The 23871-nt window shown below is 30.9% G+C and overlaps 1 protein-coding gene, 1 long non-coding RNA gene and 1 other non-coding gene across 7 annotated transcripts in view; 1 reads left to right on the forward strand and 2 right to left on the reverse strand.

The window, feature by feature from the left end:
* The window catches only part of LOC122568494 (eukaryotic translation initiation factor 4 gamma 3-like), a 44730-nt gene that overhangs the window by 2661 nt on the left and 18198 nt on the right, over nt 1-23871 (reverse strand). For 2 of the 4 annotated variants that reach the window (XM_043728273.1, XM_043728271.1), the window contains exons 2-24: nt 16344-16702; nt 15855-16097; nt 15502-15628; nt 15237-15437; nt 14233-14429; nt 12628-13528; nt 4976-5784; nt 4792-4896; nt 4300-4611; nt 4000-4221; nt 3832-3908; nt 3529-3688; nt 3183-3447; nt 2817-2914; nt 2548-2708; nt 2291-2343; nt 1843-2072; nt 1331-1500; nt 1032-1111; nt 630-856; nt 417-554; nt 265-340; nt 29-178 (exon numbers count right to left, since the gene is read on the reverse strand). In XM_043728273.1, coding sequence (XP_043584208.1) covers nt 29-178; nt 265-340; nt 417-554; nt 630-856; nt 1032-1111; nt 1331-1500; nt 1843-2072; nt 2291-2343; nt 2548-2708; nt 2817-2914; nt 3183-3447; nt 3529-3688; nt 3832-3908; nt 4000-4221; nt 4300-4611; nt 4792-4896; nt 4976-5784; nt 12628-13528; nt 14233-14429; nt 15237-15437; nt 15502-15628; nt 15855-16097; nt 16344-16702 — 5361 coding nt within the window. The remainder of the gene's footprint in view (nt 1-28; nt 179-264; nt 341-416; nt 555-629; nt 857-1031; nt 1112-1330; nt 1501-1842; nt 2073-2290; nt 2344-2547; nt 2709-2816; nt 2915-3182; nt 3448-3528; nt 3689-3831; nt 3909-3999; nt 4222-4299; nt 4612-4791; nt 4897-4975; nt 5785-12627; nt 13529-14232; nt 14430-15236; nt 15438-15501; nt 15629-15854; nt 16098-16343; nt 16703-23871) is intronic. The other 2 variants (XM_043728272.1, XM_043728275.1) reach the window with 2 other exon arrangements.
* LOC122568838 lies at nt 1579-1744 on the reverse strand. The gene has a single exon (XR_006317212.1). It is a non-coding gene; the product is annotated as a small nucleolar RNA SNORA53 (small nucleolar RNA).
* Nucleotides 6751-12619, forward strand: LOC122568503. 2 transcript variants are annotated; one of them, XR_006317098.1, is made up of 4 exons: nt 6751-7127; nt 8630-9630; nt 9829-9976; nt 10062-12619. It is a non-coding gene; the product is annotated as an uncharacterized LOC122568503 (long non-coding RNA). The 2 variants fall into 2 exon arrangements; XR_006317097.1 differs by lacking the exon at nt 8630-9630 and having other exon boundaries at nt 10062-12615.

Below are 23871 nucleotides of genomic sequence, written 5' to 3' on the forward strand. Positions count from 1 at the left end.
AGAACAACATTTTATTCCTGTATGTTACCGTGTGGATATTGTAGACTGTGCAAATGAAGTTGGATTGCATAAAGACACTGCAATTCTAAAGATTCATTTGCATCGACGAATCGGCGAATTAACTGTTGTAAATTAATAAAAGCTTCGCTGTTTAAACACCACCTGTTGTTCACTGGTTCTAATAATAATAATAAAAAAAGCACACAAACAATTATAGTCACTAAAAATGTTAAAGAAGAAATATGATAAAATAGCAAAACGTACCCATGGACGTCTCTAAAATGGCAGTCGTTAATATTCGAATAAAAGTGGGTTCTTTGACCCGATTACCTACATGTACCTGTAATGGCCAATGAATGAAGTATAACTGTTTAATATTTTGTAAAATAATATACAATTAAATTTAAAATACTTACAATTATCCACCCACAAATTTCATCGAAACTACTTTCTTTCATGAGTTTTCTAAGTTCATCATGAATTTGCTGCATTGTGGGTTGATTACTAGTTGAGCTTTTGGCACTATTATAATCACCAGTGCAGAACTCCAAGTTCTATGAATAATAACATTATTCTTAATCCCCGTTATTTAAAAGTAACATTTATTAATAATTTTAGCGCCAACTTACGTAATCTTTAATGATTTTGTCAACTTCTTCAAGTTCTGTATCAATTACATTACTCAACTTAAGTCCACTTTGGTCCCATTTATCTGCAACCCACTTATGTCCTTTATCTCGGGATATTTTCGATAATAATTCCCCAAGGAATTTGCCTACATATCCCCGAGTTCTTAAACTATCAAATATAGGTTTCAACTCGGTTAGGGGGACTATCTCCTCTTCTATTGGATGTGCTGTAAAAAGAAAGAAATATCATAATACTAATTTTCTTTTGGTATAAATAGTATTTTTTGTCATCGTTTTCAGTCCTGTTGAGCTAAAATTCCCGCATGGAAACTCTACGGTAAAGAATAATCATCACAAATGACAGTTATCTTTAGGCATAAAGTTTTAATGTTATTTACTTACATAATATCTCTGCTAGATATAACCAAACTTTGGGTATATCGAGTACAAGATCATCAACTAGTTCCAATATTTCAATGAATCTAAAAAGGTAGTTGTGATTAGTATTACCGAAAAAACATACATTTAGAATTTTTATACTGAAATTTTTAATCAGTATCCTTTTGGCTTTGTATTTATTATTCAACACCTTTTTCTCTGCATAAATATTTCATCATTTATACAAAAGATTTAATTAAAAAGTGATCTTAATTAGTGCATCAAATAACATTATAGACATACATACGTACAAAATAACTTACCCGTTTCTTAGATGTGATATAGGTAAAATTTTTTGAGTAATTAAATGCGACAAAAGATACGATATGCATTCTCTGTCGAGAGGTGACTTTTCAAGAACAAAGTTGATCAATTCACGTATGAATTTTGTTAATGTGTTATCGAAGTTCTGTTGAATAGCCAACGAAACTTTCTACAAAATAAAAAATTCCAATTATAACAGATATTTAAATAAATTGTATTTTATTAGGATGGATTTTTTAAATAAAAGTGTGTCCACCTACTGATCACTCAAGCAATTATTTATATAAATATAGCATTATAGCTAATTTATAACACTGTTTAAGAAGATCAGAAGGAAGGTATTACATAATCTAGCACACTAATGACTCAAGCATCTCCTAGCAAAAAGCAGAGATGGATCTAAGGAGCGTGCTAATGTTAATAATCATAATATTATTAACTAAGGAAATCAATTAATACTGTGATATAATAATTTATATAAACATAGAATATGAATATAGCAAAAACTCACTTCAATGATAGGATTTTTGAGATAGTCTTTCATTATTTTGTTTAACGTTTTCATAAATTCTTCTTCTGACATCTGAGGTTTATGGGAGCTAGAGGTAGGTTGTGAGGACGACTTCAATGATGGCGGTGGCATAGAAACGCTTTGACTTTGTGAATTATCTAATAACGAACTGTCTCTACTTGACGACGAACTGCTTAATTGGTGACTACCATTCCGAGAACTCCTACCATCTGTAATAATGAAAATATAAAATTTTCTTACATTTAAATAATATGAATAAAGTAAACGTGAAATGTATTTTTTAAAATATCAGAATCCTTTTGGCTTAACAACATTAAGTTCAACTTTTCAAAAATAAAAAATTTGTCATCATGTGTTTCATAATTTTTTGCTTAAAAAATCAACAAATTATTTAATTCTTTTATTATCTAACGTATCATAGACATACCATAGGAAGGTTTGTAGTCACGACCATACTCTCTTGGTCCAGTAGACCTTGATCTAAAAATAAATGAGATTATAATATTAATTATTCGGATTATTCTGTATATCCTATATGTGATTATTAAAAAAATATTCAGGATATTCTTAAAGTCATACTTCATATCAGAAACTCTAGCCTAGCAATCTATATTTCATCACACCTATTTTATTAAATATTGAGCAATAAAAAATATAATAATCATAAAAAAATTACTCTCTTACCCAGAGAGTTGTGGAGACGTTTTTCGTTTATCTTGATCTAAGTTCGATACATTTTCTAAGCATGCAAATTTATTTGAATTTATTGCCTTTGAGCCACAACTCGAAGGCGTTTTCCACATATACATGTTTCTGCTTCCTAATTGTAAATCATCCATTGGAGGCTAAAATAAAAATGATGAATATTTATTTGTTATTATTCATCTTCGCTGTACTTGTGACTATAAGCCTTTCGTAACTATTATTGAAGTTTTAGTAATATAAATGCTTACAGGTTTATTTTTAAGCTTAGCTGTCTCAACAGAATATGGTTGCCTTGTTCTGACAACAGGTTGACTCCAACCACCATCATCAGTGGGACCAACACCACCTATATTATAATGCATTATTGATTGAATAACATACTATTTATTTATAAGCGATATAATAATGTGAACAATTAAATAAAAGTTGTCAGAATACACAATACAATCATTCTTATCAGAAACTCTAGTCTGGCAAAAAATGTATGATATCATCATGCTGCTGTATTATAAAACCGAGTTCTCCACTTATAAAATATCAATTTATTTATAATTTATATTTATATCTTTGTTATAGTGTTATTAATCCAGATATTACATTGACTAAATACTTACGATTCCTTTTTCTATCATTAGTACGTTCATCTTTTCGAGGTGTACTTAAAGGAGTGTTACTCAATTGGCTATCTAATCTTTCAGAATCTGCTTCTTTTTGAATTTGATCTATTGTTTTAGGGTTACTATCATCTCTCCTTGGAATCCAGCTATTTGCTCTTAAATCTATTACATCTTGCAGCATAAAACGAATTCTAGAGCTAATTTTTCCATGCCCCCGTCGTGCAACAATATCTTGCATTTTATTGAAATAATCTTGCATTTCCTAATAAAAAGGGAATAAATTATTATCTTTTTAGTAACAAACTGAATGCTTTTTATTAATTATAATAAAAAACAAAGTTACTTCTGCAGACACTTTTGACTCTAAATCTTTTCCGACTGTTGTTAACAACTTGCACAAGCATTCAAGACTATCTTCATCACTCTGAATTAACAGTTCCTTTATGCAACGATGCATGATTTTAGTTGTTAACATTCCTTGTTTATACAATTCACCAATAAATCTGCAGAACAAAAAGTAAGAAGTGTAGCATAAAAAATACAAAATTATAATGTACATTACATTATGTATATCTATACATTGAGAGGTAATGTAATGCTTTTACAAGATAACTACATGCTTTAGGTTACATTTATGTTACTTTACCGTATATTTCCTACTGATTTTATACGTGTCTTTCGTTCTTCATCCTCAAATTGTAACTGCAAATCTTTTTTCTTTTCCTAATTTTAAATGTAAAACAATTTAATGATAATGAAAATATAAAAATGTATAATACAATACAATACAGAAATATTTATTGATTGGACTTACAGGATCAATACATTCTTCTATTTCCTTGAGTTTAGCAGCTCTTGCCACCTCGTTTACTGGATTTCTTTCGAATTCCTTTTGACAACGATTAATAATGAGTTTCTTGAAGGTATATGAGCACTCTTGTTTGTCTGAATTCTTGTCTGAACCTGAGACTTCCATTACAGCAAGTTCTTTGCACATTAATGCATATGCTACAGAAAAGCTTGGTTCATCCACAGCCTAAAAGTTAATAAATTAAATTATACATAACTAAGAATTACATAATTATTGCAGCAGACATTCAATAAATAGATTTACCTTCTCGAAGACTAAATTGATGACGCCCTGCAGTCGTTCCGGTGTGTCGATGGTTAATGTACGAACCTGATCGACTAAAGTATTAAATTTCTGCGGTGTGAGTTTATTTAGTACACTTCTAACTCTCTTGTAAAGAGCTTCCGATTTAGCTTCTTCTTCACTAAGATTCAAACTTTTCAATCTTGTCGGCCTCCATGCATTTTCAGTTTCCCTTAATTTTACGTCTTCCCTCAAGGATAACGATACATGAATAACATTTGGCTTTATTGGTTTCGATGATTTCCCTGGATTGCTCTTCCGATTCGGTGGTGGCTACATAGAGATAAATACATTATATTAACATGTTAACATTCATGATGATCTAATGTACAATAAAATCCAAATATCAGAAAAAATATTCTCTATCAAGGAATTTCAGTTCACTACTTTCTATTTATAATACATCACTTATTAATCATTCCAACTCTACCTATTTCAACTTTTCCAACTTACCGCTCGGTTATTTGCGTTTAACGGTTTTATGAATCCAGGGAATAAAACATCATGTCTATTGATATTTGTATCTTTAAATAGCCTAAGTTCAACATTATTCCTTGCCTATAAGAATTATCGTTTTATATATCTTATGTATTTATATTAATAATACGAAATAGAAATAATCATTTTTATACAATACCTTTGAACTATCTTTCAAAACAACGTCTAAATCTGGTAAGTTAGACGGTTTGATTTTACTATTAGGATCATCCTGTAGTTTCATTAAAAACTCACGATCATAAATCTTTTTACCGCTTTTATTTATAGGACTCCACTGGTCCTCCTTATATTTATATTTCAATTGTATTTGATTTGTAACCGATGTGATTTCAGTTTGAACCGGAGTTTCGCTTTCGGTTGTTTTTTCAATAACCGGAGATGTTTGCGGCTTCTCTTCGTTAACCGTTCGAATTGCTGAAACCTTCGAATTTTCTTCATTCTTTTGTGCTACTATTGCTTGTACATCGGACTCTTCTTTAACTTTCACATGATCAACAACATCATTAGGAACTGATTTTGATTGCATATTACATGCGTTCGATTTATTATTATCCTCTATCTTAGGGGAAGATTCCTTTATAGTTTCTTTGTTGCTTGGCAGTTTTTCTATAGCAGGTGTTTGTATGAGAATACTTTCTTTTAGGCTATCTAGTGTCACGGGTGTTTGTTTCCCCGCCCTTTCCTTTGTATGATCGGAAGTAGCTTCCTTCTCTTTTTTTGGTTCGTAGTTATCTTTTTCCTTATTATCCTTCATAATTTCACGATTTCCTTCCTTATTACTGTCCTTCGGTGTTAAAGGATCTTTGTTGTCTTGTTTTATTTCAGGTTTCGCCGGAGGTACCGTGTTTACGAAAGCATCCATATCTGTACCTTCTTTCTCCGCTCCTTTCCGATTAAGTTCACGGGGTTTGAGCCTGTTTTTACTCTTTTGCTTCTGCATAGCTTTACCTGACAAACAGAAAAACCATATTACATATAATAATTAGATTACTAAAACTTATCTAAAACTTTATATAATACCAGATTTTAACGGAAAAAGTATACATTTATTCGCACGATGCGTGAATCGTAAATAGTCATCAAAAGTATTATTACATTCATATCACTACCGAGAGATGCAGCTGTAAAGAAAAGTGAGTATTTCGGCTACAAGCCAAGGATAATTATAGTCTCAGATCACAGTACATTTCGTAGTGTGACATTTCACTATTTTATTAATGTATACAGAAATTTATGAATGTCAGAGGAGAAAAAATTAATGATTTACATTAGCACATCATCTTATCATACCTTCACAAAGAAGTAAGAAAAAGAAAGATGGTTCGTTATTCTCGAAATAATATTGTTAAAAATAAGTGTATTTATTCGTACAAGAACTAAATATATTCGATGATACCACATCCTTTAAGTAAATAATTTAAAAGCAAAAATTTTTATGCAATAAAATCAGTAAATTGCATTATACATGTAATATATTGAAGCTTTTCTAAAATCTACCAATTCTAAAATCAACCTAAATTTGTAAGTTTTTGAGTGATTGCAGAAATAAAAAAATAAAAACTGATTAACACAATTTTTTGAAAATTTCTTAATTTCGAGACTAAAATACAGGATTAGTGTTTAGTGTTTCGAGAAGCAAACGATTATTCTGGACGAAATTGATCGGTTTGACTTCTATATGGCTCATATATGGAGCATTTCCGTAACATTCGAAATAGAATGTACGAAAATGGGGGTGAAAGTAGCGAAGTAGTCTCTTTTAACATGTGTTATCACACACTCACTTCACTTTTATATTAATATATAATTAAATATGTACCATGGTCTCTGGAACCCCGACGATTACTTCTTGATCGAGAGCTGGTGCTGACACGAGCGTTACCATTAACTTTGCGGTCACTCATTTTCACGATTATCAATAATCAAAGATATACTATTATTTACGCATGTTTAAGCCACAATGTGTGCCTGTCCATGCCATATTACAAGCATATTACATATTATTGCAAATCACATTCTTGCAACATAAAACTCTTTGTGCGGCTCGAGTTTCAACAGCTTGTATGCTACTGCTGCACTGAATCAGTATTTATTTATAAATCTGCCAAAAGCTTGCCAAAACTGGGGTAGATGGATCCATGATCACACGCGTAACAACGAGCAACCGTGCACAACGCATTTTAAATTCCTTTTTTACTCTTTTCACAGAGGGAGATAGAGCACAGAAGAAAGTCAAGATTACAGTACAATAGTAACGGAATTCTCTGAATAACAGCAAATAAAAAATACAGGTACAAATGAATTCTCAATGAAAAGATTGACGTATACAGATTTTTCGGTCCGGTTTATTCAGAAAACTGTAGTAACACTTCGAAAATTCCCTTGGAAGCTCTTCTTACACGACTTTCACGCATCTATTTTAACCTGAGAACTGGTGCAAACCGACAGGCACGACATAGGATTTCTTAAATTAGTTCTGTTCGCCGGTTGCGCGCCGGAGCAAGCGCATTAGTGACTTTCCTAATACCTAACCTGACAACATGTGAACTGCTTTAACCGAAATGTATCGAAAGTAGAATTTCTACATCTTCCATTGGAAGATACGTTAATAGTCTCAATGATAAAACTTATATTATGATCAATTTCATATTCCCTATCATTATCCATAATTTTTCATTTCTTTGACTAACCATAAATACAAAAACTCTGATGGTGCTGAATGATTGTTAGAGTGACTGTTATATTATAAAAAGTTGCACGTTTATCATCGTAAAAGAATAAATATAAATTTAGACAGAAAACTATGCACGAATTATCTTATTAATATTCCGATAAAGCTTTTAAAATAACTGCTTGACAGAAGAAATTAAATTAGTTAACTATGCAGTAAAATGATAATCTTTCGACAGAAATTTTAATAAATGATTTTTAATACAGGAATAGTTTGTAACTTGACAAACTTATTCAGTACAACTCAACACCTTTTTTTTCCAGCTTTATAATACTAAATAAACAATTCCGTTTAGAAATAACATTTTTCTATGTATGTATACATAGAGAATTATGTGTGCATATGCACAACAAAGAAAAACAAAATCAAATAAGATACCTGAGTAATAAAAGAAAGCAAGACAATATTTTATTATTTCGGAATAATCATTTAAAATTATTCCTATGTACAATTCTTTAGCAACAACTTTTAAAAAAAGTATTTTACTATAAGATAGCAGTTAATTTGATGCATGAAAGTAGCTTGAGTAAGATTTTATAAAAGCAGGTCGAGGTAACAATATCTAAAAAGAACGCTGAATGATCGTTAAAGGTATACACGAAATTTATTTCATTTTATTATTCATCAAATTTACCGAGTAGGATATTCGAACAATGCACATAGCTTATATTAGTTCAAAAACATAACAAAATTATAAATAATACCGAATATAAAATTGACCATAACATATGCATCTGGGCGGAAATTGGAAATGTCAATTGGAATTAAAAATTCGAGACGATACTTCAAAAACGACACTTTCACGATTTCATTTGTATAATTTTTAAGAATCAGAATTATAATAAAAAATTATGCAATTTATATTTAACATTAAAGAGATGCAATTCATTATTACTATAGCAGGTAAATAGTAACTTTTATATTGATAAAATTAAGAAAATTTTCCAATTTATTGTATATCGTCATTCAATTTGTTCTCAAAATTAGCATAGCATCATGTATTAATTTATTGAATTTTATCGTATGGGAAATATATACAATTCATACGACCATTTTTTCTAGCCAGTGGAAACCTTTCACCGGATTGGTGAACGCTCAAGGTTGCCACTGACGCCGAAAGTCTTAAGATATTTTTTGCACACGCACGACGCGTGCTCTTGTGAAACGGCATTAAGAGACCTTCAAACCATGCATGTAGCTCGCCATACATGTGTGGCCGTGACCTCATGCGACTTAATGACCGAACAGTAATACAATTTTCACTATCATACACCCAAAAATGGCGCTACTTCACTTCTACACACGAAACAATTTTTTATGAAGTGAAATAAGTAATAAAAATATCAATGAAAGAGAAATAATCTTATACTGAGTTAGTATTTCACGTTTAATTCCACTCTATAATATTAATCTAGATATCTAGTAAAAAATAGAGTCATCCATAAATGAAGTAGTGGCGACACACCCAATAATTTCCTCCGTTGTTATGTCTATTTCTAAAAGCCCAAATGTGCATTTTTCTTTCTCTGCTACTGCCTCTAACCAATACTAGACTTTTTTCAATTTTGCTTACGAAATAGTCTCAACGAACAAATATCTTTAAAAATTAATCAAAATTTTTCTGCTCATGCGGTATAAGGAATACTTAAGAGGTTACTTTAGAATGATTTACTTTACGTTATTCTTATTAAACATAATGAAATTATTCACGTGCGGTAAAAAAATATCTGAAAAACAGAAAGAAAATGAACAAATTCAAAAATTTAATGATTTCAGTTATCATACATAGAAACTGATGATCAAATATGGAGTAGTTCTCTTTTGTAACGGCTCACAAAATGGCTACGCAAGCTGATACGTAGAAACATAAAACTACTGTTAATAATACTGTGTAGAAAATACTTGTATTCTGTAAAATAAGCATTATATATTAATCAATTTTTAATATATGCAAGCCTATAAATTTAAATAACGGATAAAAAGCAAAATGCTTGAATATTAAATCATTTCAGAAACACGTGTTTAAAGTGTAACGGATTCCAAATTACAGGGATTTTCATAAAGTAACTAAATACTTCAATTTCCTCTTGTAATAAATGTCCTTTTTAAAACTTTTAACCTTACTAAATAATAATGATTTTAAACCTCTTAAAATATGATATTCACTATGTGTCCCGTGAGGTCAAAAGCAGCCATATTTGAACACAATTGATGCTTCGAAATATATTTTCCACAATTTAAGATTTACTTTCTTTTTAAAGAATAAATATACAACTTGGGAGAAAACTACGAAAAACGTTAAACCAATTACAAATATGTAAGTATAAAAAAGTATTAGATGTTATAATGGAGCTCACATTTGAGAAAGTTTGTGAATACAAGATGTCGGAACCACGTTGCGAAAAGCAGGTATTATATTGCAACCATACCTATTAACTTGATAAATTGTTCTAAGGCCAAACCAAAATAATTTATACATACATTTTGTATCAAGATATTCCTCTGCCGTGGTCGTTGCATCCGCTTGATCACTTTGTCACAGTAACAATAATTTAAAATAAAAAAGTAAAAAAAGAATGCAATAAGACCTGTATCCTTTAAAGCCAGTACACATAAGGACTTTCAGATAGAGACGCGTAGATTTTTATAAGGAAAAGAGAAACGATGCGTGTAAAGGGCGCTCGTTACAATTAAATAAAGGATTACGTGTATAAATTCTACAGAATATCGCAAGATAAAAAAGAAACCTTATATAGGAACGGAATATAGTAAAGACGCAAATACATTAAGCGTATTCGTTACGTTATGAAGTATGCAAGCTCAAAGATGAGTAACCTTTTAAGTAGTATGAATGTAAATATAGAATTATGTATAACTACGAATATACAATTATTAATTAAAAAAGGAAAAAATTATAAAAGGAAAAGGGAAATGGGAAAAACGGAGTAAAAAACACAGCTGGCTAGCACAGCACGTGCTGGCTACTGGAGGAACCTCCGTTGTTCAACGAGGAAACAAGTCGGGAACCTCCCTCCAGCAACACAATCGCCGATGTTCGTGTACCTTCGGTACATTTCGCGCCTTTTCGTCGTATGATGTCACAGTTTGGTTCGAAGCTCCCTTCGGAGTTTTATATATACCTTGCATTTCAATCATTGAAAAAAGATCCGTTCACATTAGAAACAAGTATTCCAATAAATTACATGATGTATGCTACACTTTGCTTATAATATTCTCAAATTTTTAAAAATTACTAGGAATAATTAAATTTGTAACTTGTATAATGCAATTTTGTTGAAACGATTGAATTTAATTTAGTGCGATTAAGAATAAAAATTTTAATCTCATGGACAATGTATTTATCGTCACTATAGTCCTTTCATTCCATGTATTTAAAACGTATTTTTCCCCAAGAAATAAGAATTCACGTAATAAAATTAAGGTTTGACAAATACACGGAAAACTACTTTGCTCGATTTTCCTCCATACAAGTAACGAAAACTTAACCTTCTTTTTGTTCCCATTTTTAAAAAATATCTATAATAGAATTTGAATAGAATTAATTTGACATCCCTGTACTTTTATTTCACTTTGCAATATAAATTAATGTTTTATAATAGAACTACTTTAAAAATTAATAGTTTCCACTTAGATCATTACTACGATCTAAATATTTTTGTATTTAAGAATTTTTTGTCTTACAACACTATTCGATTGTTTCAATTATAAATTTGAGATGTATGCTTTAAATAATATGTCTTCACTTGCTTGAATGTTCGAATATCTTTCAACTTCAATAATGTTATTACTTAAATGTTCCATATTAAATTTCATGAAAAAGTATCATCTTGCATAATCTATTTTGAGAAACGTTTAATGCATCGTTTAATGCAAACTTCTTCGTATACGTGTAAAAATAATCTATGTATATTGAATGTATATTAAATGCTTTAATGTATATTGAAATGAATACGAAATTAATGTATTTAAAATAAAATTTGCGTCACAATTGCGAAGTTTAAGTTGGATGCAAGCAGAAGGAATTATAAAACTTTTAGGTTTGAATCAAAGTAAATCGTATTGTAATATCACAGTAATATCCAACAACCCTTCTTTTTAAAGATATTTTTAAATAACATAACCACACGACATTTCAATCATAGGTGCTTTACATTTTGTAAAAAAGAATGAAAAGTTTCAAAATATTCAAATCTATTTCCATGTGTGTAACTGAAGAGATACGTTTCCTTTACATATGTGATGCATACATTTTTAAGCATGCCTATTTGAAAATATCTTCGCGGGTAAGCACACTATATACTATGATTTAACATTAACATTAACCGAATTACTAGTTCATAGCAATTAACATGTAAACTTATGGACAATGATGATTATTGAAGCTATCACAGAAGCAAAGTTCAAATTACAGTGATATGAGAAAAACGGAGAAAAACTATGTAGATATATCGGAAATCTTAATCTATAACTCTAATTTGTATATGTATATGAAAATATTGTATTCTTTCGAAAAATCATTATTGCAATATATGAGTGTAGGATACATACAAAATGATTAACGATCACGAGCATAACTATCAATAATATTGTAAATCAAATAAGAAATGTCTATACAAAAACATAAACCAATTATTTGTAAGAAAAATGTAAACCAAGCAATAATGTATATATTCATATTTTGAATAAAAAAGAGAAAAATAAAGAAATATTTTCCGTAAAATATTAGCTAATATACCTCATATAAATTAAAAAATAGCAATATAAAATCATAAAAAATTTACATTTTTTTAACTTTTTATCTTACATAGACTGCATTACATTATCTGTATTTTAAATGCCTTTTTTATATAATATTGCTCAAATATCAACCAAAAAATTTAAATATAATAATAAATATAATATAATATCCCTTACTTGAGCCTTATTATTGCAATATCATATATTACTCTAACTACATTATCATGAATTATGTATTACGATAGCAAACAGAAAAATAACTGATAAAACAAATGAAAACTTAGAATTTTGCAAAAACTTACCATCAGATGATTTTTGTTGTTGAACTTCAGTTCGAACAGGATCGGATTCCGGTTTATCACCAGACGCATCTCCATTGGTTTTCAAGTGATGATCTGTTTGGTTATGAGTAGGTGTGGGAGTAGTACCTCTAGAACTAAGACTCTTTTCCCTCGTCTTTTTATCTTTTTGTTCTTTGGCACTCGAAGGCAACTCAGTTGCAGCAGCAGAAATAGTAGCAGTAGCAGTAGATTGATTGTGGGTATGAGTCTGAGATTTTCTTCTAGGCGGTGAACTCGATGAATTTTTATTGGATAAATTTGGGAACGGTTCTCTGGCAGGAACAGGGTTAGCACTTGGGGCAGTGGTGGACGGTTTAGGGACCTCCGGAACGTTCGTACTTGGTATAGTCACAATGGAAACTGATGTCTGTGTTATAATAGACGTGGCACTCGTACTCTTCACTTCAACTTCAGTTACAATCATTGCGGGTAACTGCGCAGAAATATCATTCTTGTTGATATTACATGATATAGGTAATGGTAATTCCTCGATGACTCCACTTTTCGAATCGCTTCGAGGCTGAAATTCCTTCACAGGAATTTGTAATGGTTTCGACTCTGTTTTCATTGCACAAGAGTCTATTTGAGACGCGGTACTAGTGGTACCTAAAGATTGACTACATAACGCGGTTACGTTAGGTACATTCTGTGTTGTAGGTGAACTGGTACTACATTGATTATTCACATCATTAGCAGAATTTGTTTGGGAATTAGATAAACTTTGTGTTACATTTTGAGTTGTAGATGTGTTTGGTACACAAGTCGGTACCGTCGAGTCAGAATTGGACTCTTCGGTCGCGACTTTCACAAGTGTTTTTGCAACCCGGGCTGCAAAGTCGGCTTGCACTTCGACGTCATTATTCTGTAACAATCACCAATTCTGCGTGATAGACAATGATACATAGCAATCGGATAAAGATTATGTTTGACAACTAAAAACTGGCTCCAAACTTAAATCATAGGACGAGAAATAAAACCAAATGTACTAAACGAAATAAAAGAAACATTCAATATATTTTATACCTCTGTAACCCCTCAGCCATGGTTTGCAAACTATAAGCAGAATTACAAAAAACTGTATGTAAATAACGTATCTACATAATAATATACCTAATCCAGATAAAAATTAATTCTATTTTTATAAGGGTTAACTGCAATTAAGCTAAGTGGCTTAATCAATTCATTCAAATTTTGTATATCGACGTAAATTTAGTACTACTAAAATTCTATCATAAATACAAAATCTAGTAGTAGGAGTAACATAGAAAGAGTAATAAAAATTTTCATACAATATTCTAATCGTCCGAAATAAAAATATCTTAAAAATACTTCAATGATCATGGCTTTTGGGTACAGATATTAATAAGGTAAACAACTGACTATAAGAGTATAATAAAACATCACATTCATTCTAAAAGTTATTATTATAAAAATAATATTGGTATAAATATAAAAATTAGAACACCGGCATTTGCGTTTTATTTATATTTAATCTGATTTTTCTTCTTTTAAATACACAGCTCTTATAGTCAATTGTTAGTGTATTAATATAATAATATTACTCACTTGTGGCTGAGGTGTTTCACGATTGCTGGATTCACCACTTTGAATAGTTTCATTATCTTTGTAAATTTCGTGACTTATATTTTTACCAGTTGTTGGATCTACTATATCAGTAATAGCATTTTGTCCTCTTGGTTTCCGAGATTTTGTCGTACTATTTGATGCACTTGTTGTACCACCATTATGACCTGAGTACATATCTTTAAATAACAAAATACATGATTCACAATATATACAAAGACCTAATTGATTAATCAATTAATGTTGTATTATTCAAATAGTAATATTTGTTATTAGCATCTTCAGTTCTTGTATATAATACAAGCTTGCGTGAGCTTATGAAATCTACCTGAATTTCTACCTGAATTTGTCAGAAAATCTCTAAACTTAAAAGGTTTCAAAAATTTGAAATTGCGATTTGAATCCCTGAGTCATAAATAAAATTTTCTGCACTTTCTACCTTTCTTTTATGTATTTTTCGTTGAATTATGAGGCATTTATCCTTCATAGAGATTTATGAACAATAAATATTCTATATAATCACGGTAAGTGTTCGGGGAAGTTTAGTTCTTAAGTAAAATAAAATAAAATAATGATTTTTGTTGGAATTAGGGTTTCCCAAATTTGAGATACAATATTTCTTTGCAAATGTTGAACTATCATAATTTTTATAACATTTAAAAATCCTTACACATATATATGTATTTGTCTATATATACATGATATTCAATTTCATTTAAAACATTGAAACTATTTGTTAACATATTGTAATGATAGCTAACAAGGAATTTATGTATGGTTGCTCTTAATTTATATAATTTTGATTCTATACATTTTACCAAATACTACTTATTTTGTTACATTATATCGTTTTCTCCCCAAAAAATCTACTTCTTGGAAATTATCATTAACACAAATAATATGTTATGTTATATTCATTAAATATATGTTATGTTATGATATAAATATATGTTAATATGAAATGTTATGTTCATTTTGCAACTTACCAGTCTGAGATAAAGATATACCCATGGGGGGTAAAGGCTGAGCCTGTTGCGTAGGTTGCTGCAGTGTACCTTGTGGTACTACTGGGGCTCCTTGGGCACCGGCCAGCGGGCCTGCAACATGTTGAGCCCCACCAGTGACAGCGCTTGCACCTGCTCTACTTAAACTTAGTGGTGTATTTGGTTGGCCTGTAGGCCAGTAATCTATAAAGGAACATATAATATTGATTAAATTTATCTTCAATCTTTGCAGTTTTGTGTTACTTACAAGGTTGAGGAGTTGGTGCAGGTGCACCATATCCAAACATACTCTGTGTTAGAATGGCATTATGTTGAAATGGTTGAAAATATGATTGATTTTGATGTGTTGGGTGTCTTTGGGGTGGACCACCAAACTAAAATTATAAAATATTTATTACATTTATAGTCATTATCAATAAAAATGATGAATATGATAGTATTTTACAAGCAAGTAACGATATGTTTGGAAGAAAAGAGAATAAACTTTAATTGCAAAATAACATTTAAATACAATAACTTTTGTTAGAAACTATTCTTTTGATGACACAAATGAAATGAATGATGCATGACGATAAATATATAAAATCAACAGTACTTAACTACTACCTGAAGGGGCATTTGATTGTTCATTGTGTATAAGGATTGCTGATGTGGGATCTGATGGGGGACTTGGTATATTGTTCCAGTTTGAACTGGCAAACCACTTGTATGATAAATTGCAGTTGGTTGACCTCCACTTCCACCAACTCCAGACATTCCAACTACTTGTGCACTAGTACCCCCTTGACCCCCTCTGTGACTGATGCCTCTTGGCTGTTGTGGCCTAGGACCCTGGTAATAACTCTGAAATTGATAATGCATTTAATAAGTAAAATTTATGAACTGACGTGTATTTATATATAGAATTAATATCAAATTGATCACTTACAATATATTATACTATAAATACATAAATAAAATTTACAATATATTTTAAATATTTCTAATACTTTTTATAAACATTAATATGTAATATAAAAATCCATATAGTTAACACACAATAATGAAAGTTCTTATAAGCAACATTTTTTCTTAACAATTTTCTCTTACTTGGGACGTTGGCCTTGTTTGCGTTGGCCCATATACTTGTGATAGAGGTTGCGGTTGAGGTTGCAAATGGGCCTGTTTTCCCATTTCCTGCGGTGATGGAGTATGTACGGGAGGTGTCGTAGTTGGAGCCGGACCTTGCGGCGGTTGTGATTGTACCCCGGGTGCAGGAGTTTGTGGTGGTGCTTGCCCTCCAGCAGGACCTCCTGGTGGAATACCTGCTGCTGATTGTCCAATGGACTGTAAGCCACCGAGTGGTGGAGGTCCTCTGCCCCCAGGTACTCCTACACTACCCCCTCCCCCACCCACCTGGCCCCCTGGTTGGGTGCCGTAATTTTGACCAGACACATGAAAATCTGATCCTGAAATTCAAAATAAAAATGATATTAGACATTATGCTTGAAATATCTGAAAAATTTAAATGTAAATAATTGAATTTAATAGATAAATAATATAAATAGACATTAAACTTATGTCTAACAAGGCTATCACTATTATTATAGCTTGTGTTTTCATATGTACATCTAGAAATGTTTAAATGCTTCATGCATTTTCATATTTATGTTGTTATACTAATCGCTTTAAGAGAAAACAAAATTTAACTGTTACCATATGTGTAAAAAACAAACTTAATTTCCTTTAAATAAAAATCAAGATTTATGTTTGTGACCCTTTTACGACGATTACAAATAGATAATTTAACACATATCTGTCAAATACTTTATATTGTACTGTAAAGTCAAAGCATTTATTTATACAATGTGAAACATATTTCTGAGAAACTATCTAGGTATATAAAACAAATATTAATTTCCTGTTAATGAAAATCTATTGTTTCGACAATCTTACCGACTTTACGAAAACTTTCATATATGAAATGCAATGGTTTCCTTACATGCATCGTTATTATACGGGATTATTATGCATAAATAATATACGGGAACAAAAAATTATTTATTTTTCTATCTAAATTATAGTCGAGCATCGTTTTCCACGTACACAGGGTCATAGAATGACTCGTAAAAAAGTGATATCGCTAATTGCTATAATGTAACAAGAACTTCATTATTATCATTTTATCATTTAGCTATTAAATATATACATCTGGTTTCGTAATATAAACAAGAAAAAAGAAAAGAAAAGAAAATAGATAATTATATACTCAAGTTAGCATATGCGCGGTATTATCCTACCATAATATGTTCGCCATTCTGTCGTTAAATGAATTACTCGTGAAAGCGATTATGCGTGGAATTGCATGACATCGCTTGACATGTCGTCGTTGTCGTCATCGTCTAAGAGATACAGTATGATTGATTATGCATATGTATTATCAAAACATCGAATGGATTACATTTATTATCCCTAAAAGACTGTATATACTTATAATAAGTATTACGCATAAGATACATGCATTTTCACAAAACCATGGAAAAACTTTATCACCACATGCTACGACTTTATGACGAGAAAATACGTTAAGGACATAGAGAGATAAATGAAGGAAAAAATATGGATATTTGAGCGCTCACCGTTGAAAATCGGAACAAAGTTGGTTATCGTGTTTTGTCACGGAAATACTATGTTTATTCGTACAAGCGAATTTTTTATAATGAAAGAACAATGAAGTGACAACAAGGCTGAAACGTGAGCAAAGAAACCGAGAAGACGGCCTCGCGGACGGCCATCTTTGCACATGTGGACAGGGCTCGAAGCAGTGCTGCTATCTGTAGTCCCGTGAGTACATTGATTGCTATGAAAGGGGGGCGAGGCCGAACTCCATCACCAGGATCGTATTAACTACCGCACCGTGAAAACACACAAATTAAATGTATCCATAATATAATAGCAAAGAAATTCAGAACTTCATGTCGTACATATTGGACTCATTTGTAGTGAAAAAGGTAATCTATCGACCATATTTTAATAAAGTAAGTTCATTAATTTATCGTCCTCTAATAGAATAAAAAGAGAATTGTATCTTTCTTTTTTATATCACTTACTGTAAATTACTTTTTTAGAAGATTAAAAGGCGTTTCACATTGAACTGTAATACGGTTGTTTTATTCTCGGTAGTAGTTTATGCATATTCGAGTAAGCTCTATCACGTATTATTTTATACATAAAATGTTTATTTATGTAACATGCGAGTTAAAAATAATTTTTGTCATATTCTCTAACATCATACATGCACATTGAAAAAATTGTAGAGTTGATAATCTTATTTATTCATAAAAATATTGATAAGTAGATATGTACGTATTCCCGCAAGTTTAATAATCGGTGATCTAAATAATATATATATTTTATATATATAATAATATATGTATATATAAGCAGAGTGAAAAAGCATGGCCTGAAAAATAATCCAGAATGCAATACGTCATTTCCGGTGCCGACTCCTCTCTCTCCTCTCATTCGCGCGCGCACGCACACGTACACGTTTTCTTCTCCCCCTCACTCTTACATACATACACACAGCACACGCACGCGCGCGCATTAAATTTGATTTTCGCTATTCAGCCAAGCGAGATGAATTGAAAACAATTCGGGGAACTTAAATACCAGGAGAAATCAGCATTACACATAATATGACGTATATGAAAAGAAAAGTGAGGTTAGAACGACCACACTTTAGCCACGTGGATGGCCAATATAAGAATAGTAATACACTTAAACGATAATCATAAAAACAAGATCTTTTAATGTTGGAAGAATATTATCAAAAGGTAAAACATACTATCACAATGAGTCCTCTGACTTCCGAATTTTGAGAAAACTGCTTTCAGTTCGCACTTCATCCTTTAAATATTGAACTTCATAAGCAAAATGCTATTATTAACCTAAATAATAGATTAAGCGCGTAAAGAAAAATAGCTACAGTTCGTACAAAATATCTGAAGTAATATTATATAATTTTTGAAACAGCTGCTCATTCATAGTCATTATTGACATTAATACTAATATTATTGCTCGTTATTAGTTGCTATCGTGTGTTAGAAAATAAATTTCCTTTATCTATGGATTCAAATGTAATCTTCCAAAAATCAGTACTGATTAAAGTTATATGATAAAAATTACAGAAATAAATATAGTAGACAAATTTTTTAACTATTATAGGTATCTATAAAATATTATGCTGTAACTTTCAGCAATCAATCACGGTTTAAAAAACATTTTTCAGATTCATGAAAATAAAATATAACAATTTTGTATAACAAAAATTTTCATTGATATATCATTATATATATAAATGCATGTTATTTTATTAATTTACTTGAAGCTATTAATAACAGTGTATGTATATATATTCAATAACATATATTTAACCTAAAGAAAAAATAATATATGATAAGTAAAATAATTAATTGTACTTGAAATGAACAAAATATTGAAAATGTATAAACTTCAAAATTCTTAGAATGGCAAAAATTTCTTGAAATTGTAGTACGTTGGCGTCATCACGGCGAGACATGTCATACAAGAGTGCAAAAGGAAAGAATCGAACGTACCTTCGCGACTGTATAAGGTAGGAAGCATTTTATCGATTGACCTATATCGTGAATTGTCTACAATGCCGCCCAGGGGCGCTAAGGACTAACCTAAATACTAACTACTCGATATGTATATCGATACAGTAGTCAATCGTAAATTACGAGTGATTTATTAATCGAGTCTTCTTAAATACCTGTCTTGACGGGAAGATTTTAACTATTTAAAATTTTGAAACAAAATTTATTTCACGTTAAAGAAATTAAACAACATATTTTAATAATAAAATTGAATAATTAAACAAAATATGCATATTAAATTTTTAGCATTTATAGTAATTTATACTAGAGTTACTAGGAATTCGATTTGATGGAATTGGATTAGTTTCACAAAACAAAACTTACATAAGAAGATATTAGCGTACACTAAATCAAAAACATGGTTTTCGTTACTATAAGTGAAAGTATCGTAAATTAATTTTTGTAATCTCTATGTGGTATAAATCGAGCTTAGCGGTGTATCTACAAATAGATGCAAACGATTCGACTTCTGACAGATAGGGCACCAGGTCAAATTAACTACCTCCAGTGTGCTCGAAAATAACGGGTTTCATGTATGTACATCTCTTTCTATATATATATAGATGCGCGGTGTTACACATAGAACATATATTTGTCGAGTTCTCCTTAGAGTTGGGGGTGTGTAACGAATCTTCATTTGGATTAACCATTGTTGTTATACAATATGGATGATATTTACTGGTACAAATATGATTAGTGGCGATTAGATACTCGAGATGCTAATGACAATGATCTTAGGTTCAATAACGAATTCACGGTCAACGGGATAGCAAGTGCGTTTTCTTCCAAAGTCGAATTGAATTTACTGGTCCACAATTCAAGTGTAACTCAACTTACTTGTCCACAGTACAAGTAGAACTCAACTAACTCTCTCAGTCCAAGTGGAACTGCACTCTTCTCCGTACCTTTCTGTACCCCTCGGGTCAACTATATTTTTAAGGAGAGCTATACAATTACTCCATACCTCTGTTAGGTGAAAACGTCCATCCCGTGACCGTGGCTACATTTAGCGACCTGTTGTGTCACTTCAAGCCCAAGCCTATTGTCATAAATCTCGGACACACATAATCGGATTAAATCATAAACAACTACTTCGAAGTTTTATTATTTAAGTACCGCTATAATGAAAGGTCTAGACTAAAGTATTGGGGGTCTTCCCAAAAATTCCAAAAGGAAGGTCCCGATGTCCTTTCATCTTCGACATATTTATACGTATGCATTGCCATACGAAATAAAAAATTTAGCCACTCAGATAAAAATGGAGAATCATAAAAGATTGCAAACCAATGAAAACAGTATTGAATATGTGGTTGAATGGATTTAAAAAATATTAAAGCTTAACTGGAGTAAATAATAAAAGTTGTTTGAGTAAATAAGTAAATAAGTAAGTAAATAAATATAGTAAGTAAATAAGTAATAAAAATAAGGATAAATAAACAAATGAGGTCAGGATTTGAGAAAATGCTTCCATTGGTCACGAAAATGTATGTCCATGATGGAGCAAATGAAGAAGAGATTTTGCTTGGGCGAAATATGTACATGCAAATAAATGTCTAACGCGACTATAGTAAGAACATAGTACCTATTTCTAACTTGTTTACTAAGAGAAGTTCTAAGAAGATGATAAACGAACAATAAATAGACGACTATAAGACAGAAGCTAAGTACATATATTTATGTCCTTATATTTTTATAGTATTATATGAAAGAATTTTAGATCTTTCCAGCATGAAGTTTTTTTATTTAATATTTTTCAAATAGTAAAATTTGTATATTAATTGCTATCCATGATTATTAATACTTTGAATGCCATGGGGATTACCGGTGACCGACGCACCAAGGTTAGTAGAAATAATTTTATTAGTAGAATATTACTGGAATATTAGTATTATTAGTAGAATAAATTTTTTATTATTACCATCGTTACTACAATGGTGTGACGAAATTAATGCAGTATAAAAAATATAAAAATATTTCTATTTATACACGAAATATAAATCTATCTTATGTACGCCCCGTACCAGTGGCTGTCGAACATGGGAAAACCTGCTTTTACCTTAGTGAAAAATAACCTTGAGGAACATTTCGACTTGAAAGATGTTTGATGGCAATTAAGAGCTTTGACAGTAAAGTAACAAATGCTAAGTCTTGTGACGGTCCTTTAGGATTATTGCGGGTCCGAATAAGTATGACCGAGGGATGGATTATAGTTTATGGTAGGTCCCGGAACGTAACAACATAGAACAATTATTTAGCAACGCGAAGAAACAATATGAGATGAATAGTAAAAAATAAGTGATTCGAGCGAAATTGCATTACAGCGCTATAAAGGTCACCGGTGATCTCAGTGAGATAAATTCATTAATGATTATACACCGTAACATATCTCTTGTAAGTAATATTTCAACATTATATGTATCGCATAATAAAAAATCGTGGCGCCACAGCCAAACCCTGTAAAAGTGGCGTGGCATTCAACGTGTTAAATTCTAAAGTTAAAGACCTGTCTTCCTAATAGAAAAAAGTGATTAAGAATGTTGAATAATAAATCGTTTTCTAAGCATGAAGAAAATTTTAAATAATTTAAAATCTTACGCTGTTATCTAAATCTTCTTTGATATATTCCGAGAATTTATTGTACGACGATACTCAAGTCACCAATTTGGTTAAAATTTACTGCATAATCAGTAAATAAAAGTGTGGTAAATGTACAATTAAGCAGTAATCGACAAATAAAGGAGAGAAGGAAAATACATTTGCATTATATTTTTGTAAGTATTATAAATTAGAAGTATAACGTCGTATACCAGTTTTCAGCCTTCTACTTCGACTGGAAGGATAGTTACTGGGTGAATTCGGATTATCCGTTTTTGCGCTATTTTTCTTATTTAATGTAATGCAAAATGTTGGCCTGTTAGAGAATTCTTTTAGATTTTTTCGTTGCAAATCTTAAATACAAAAAATGAAAAACGTAAAAAAAATGCTGAAAAATATAGATTTTATATAGAATTTTTAGAGTGACCACTATTTTATTTCTATGGTAGCGACATGTTACCTTGACTATTGTCCTGAATCCTTTTCAGATCTCTTGGCAAGGTACACCGTAGTTAAAAAAAATCAGGAACCCTTTTTTCCGACCTATATGTCCCTTATCTTCTGGGGTATTAATCATCACTTCAACGGCGAAGCGGTTATGGTTAAAATATTCGACTGTGAACTGTTTCTGTATGAACTTTTTTTGTCATAGTTTCGCCCCTCACGGAAATTCAATTTTTTATGCTAATTTTTTTCAATTGTTAGTTACCTGATGATAAACGATATTCACTTGCAAATGTTCTAAAAATACTTTAAAAGTACTTTATCATAAAATATACATAAAAATTAGAACTCAGGACATTACATATTGTCTTCATCATAAGTCATCAATATGGCACACAACATTGTACGATAAGACATTTTGTTTTATGTTAAGTATCATTTATTGTTATGTAGTTGATAAATAAAAAAGAATTAATGATACAAAACAAACTTAAATTTGTATGCGAACCAATTACCAAAAAATTTCATAGAGGTATTGATCACGTTTCTACCCGAAATTCCTCGACAAAATCGGTGTTTGATTTTTTAAACTATAGTCTATATCGTCAAAAAATATTTGGAAAAAATTGAGAATAATAGACATGCTAATATGTTGTTACTGTCAAAATAGGAAAGTGGTCGCTCTAAAAATTATATAGGAAATCTATATTTTTAAGAACGCTTTTGCATTTCTTTTTTTTTTTAAGTTTCTAAAATACACAACCGTGTCTGCAATGACCCAGATTTTCTGAGAATTTTTGCATACCATTAAATAGGGAAAATAGGATAAAGGCGGATATTCCAAATTCAATCTGTAACTACTCTTTCGGCCGAGATAGAAGGCCGGAAATTGGTTTGTGTTTTGATAAGCTATAGAATGG

This window comes from Bombus pyrosoma, linkage group LG6 (assembly GCF_014825855.1).
Source record: "Bombus pyrosoma isolate SC7728 linkage group LG6, ASM1482585v1, whole genome shotgun sequence".
In the NCBI taxonomy this organism is placed as follows: Eukaryota; Metazoa; Arthropoda; class Insecta; order Hymenoptera; family Apidae; genus Bombus; species Bombus pyrosoma.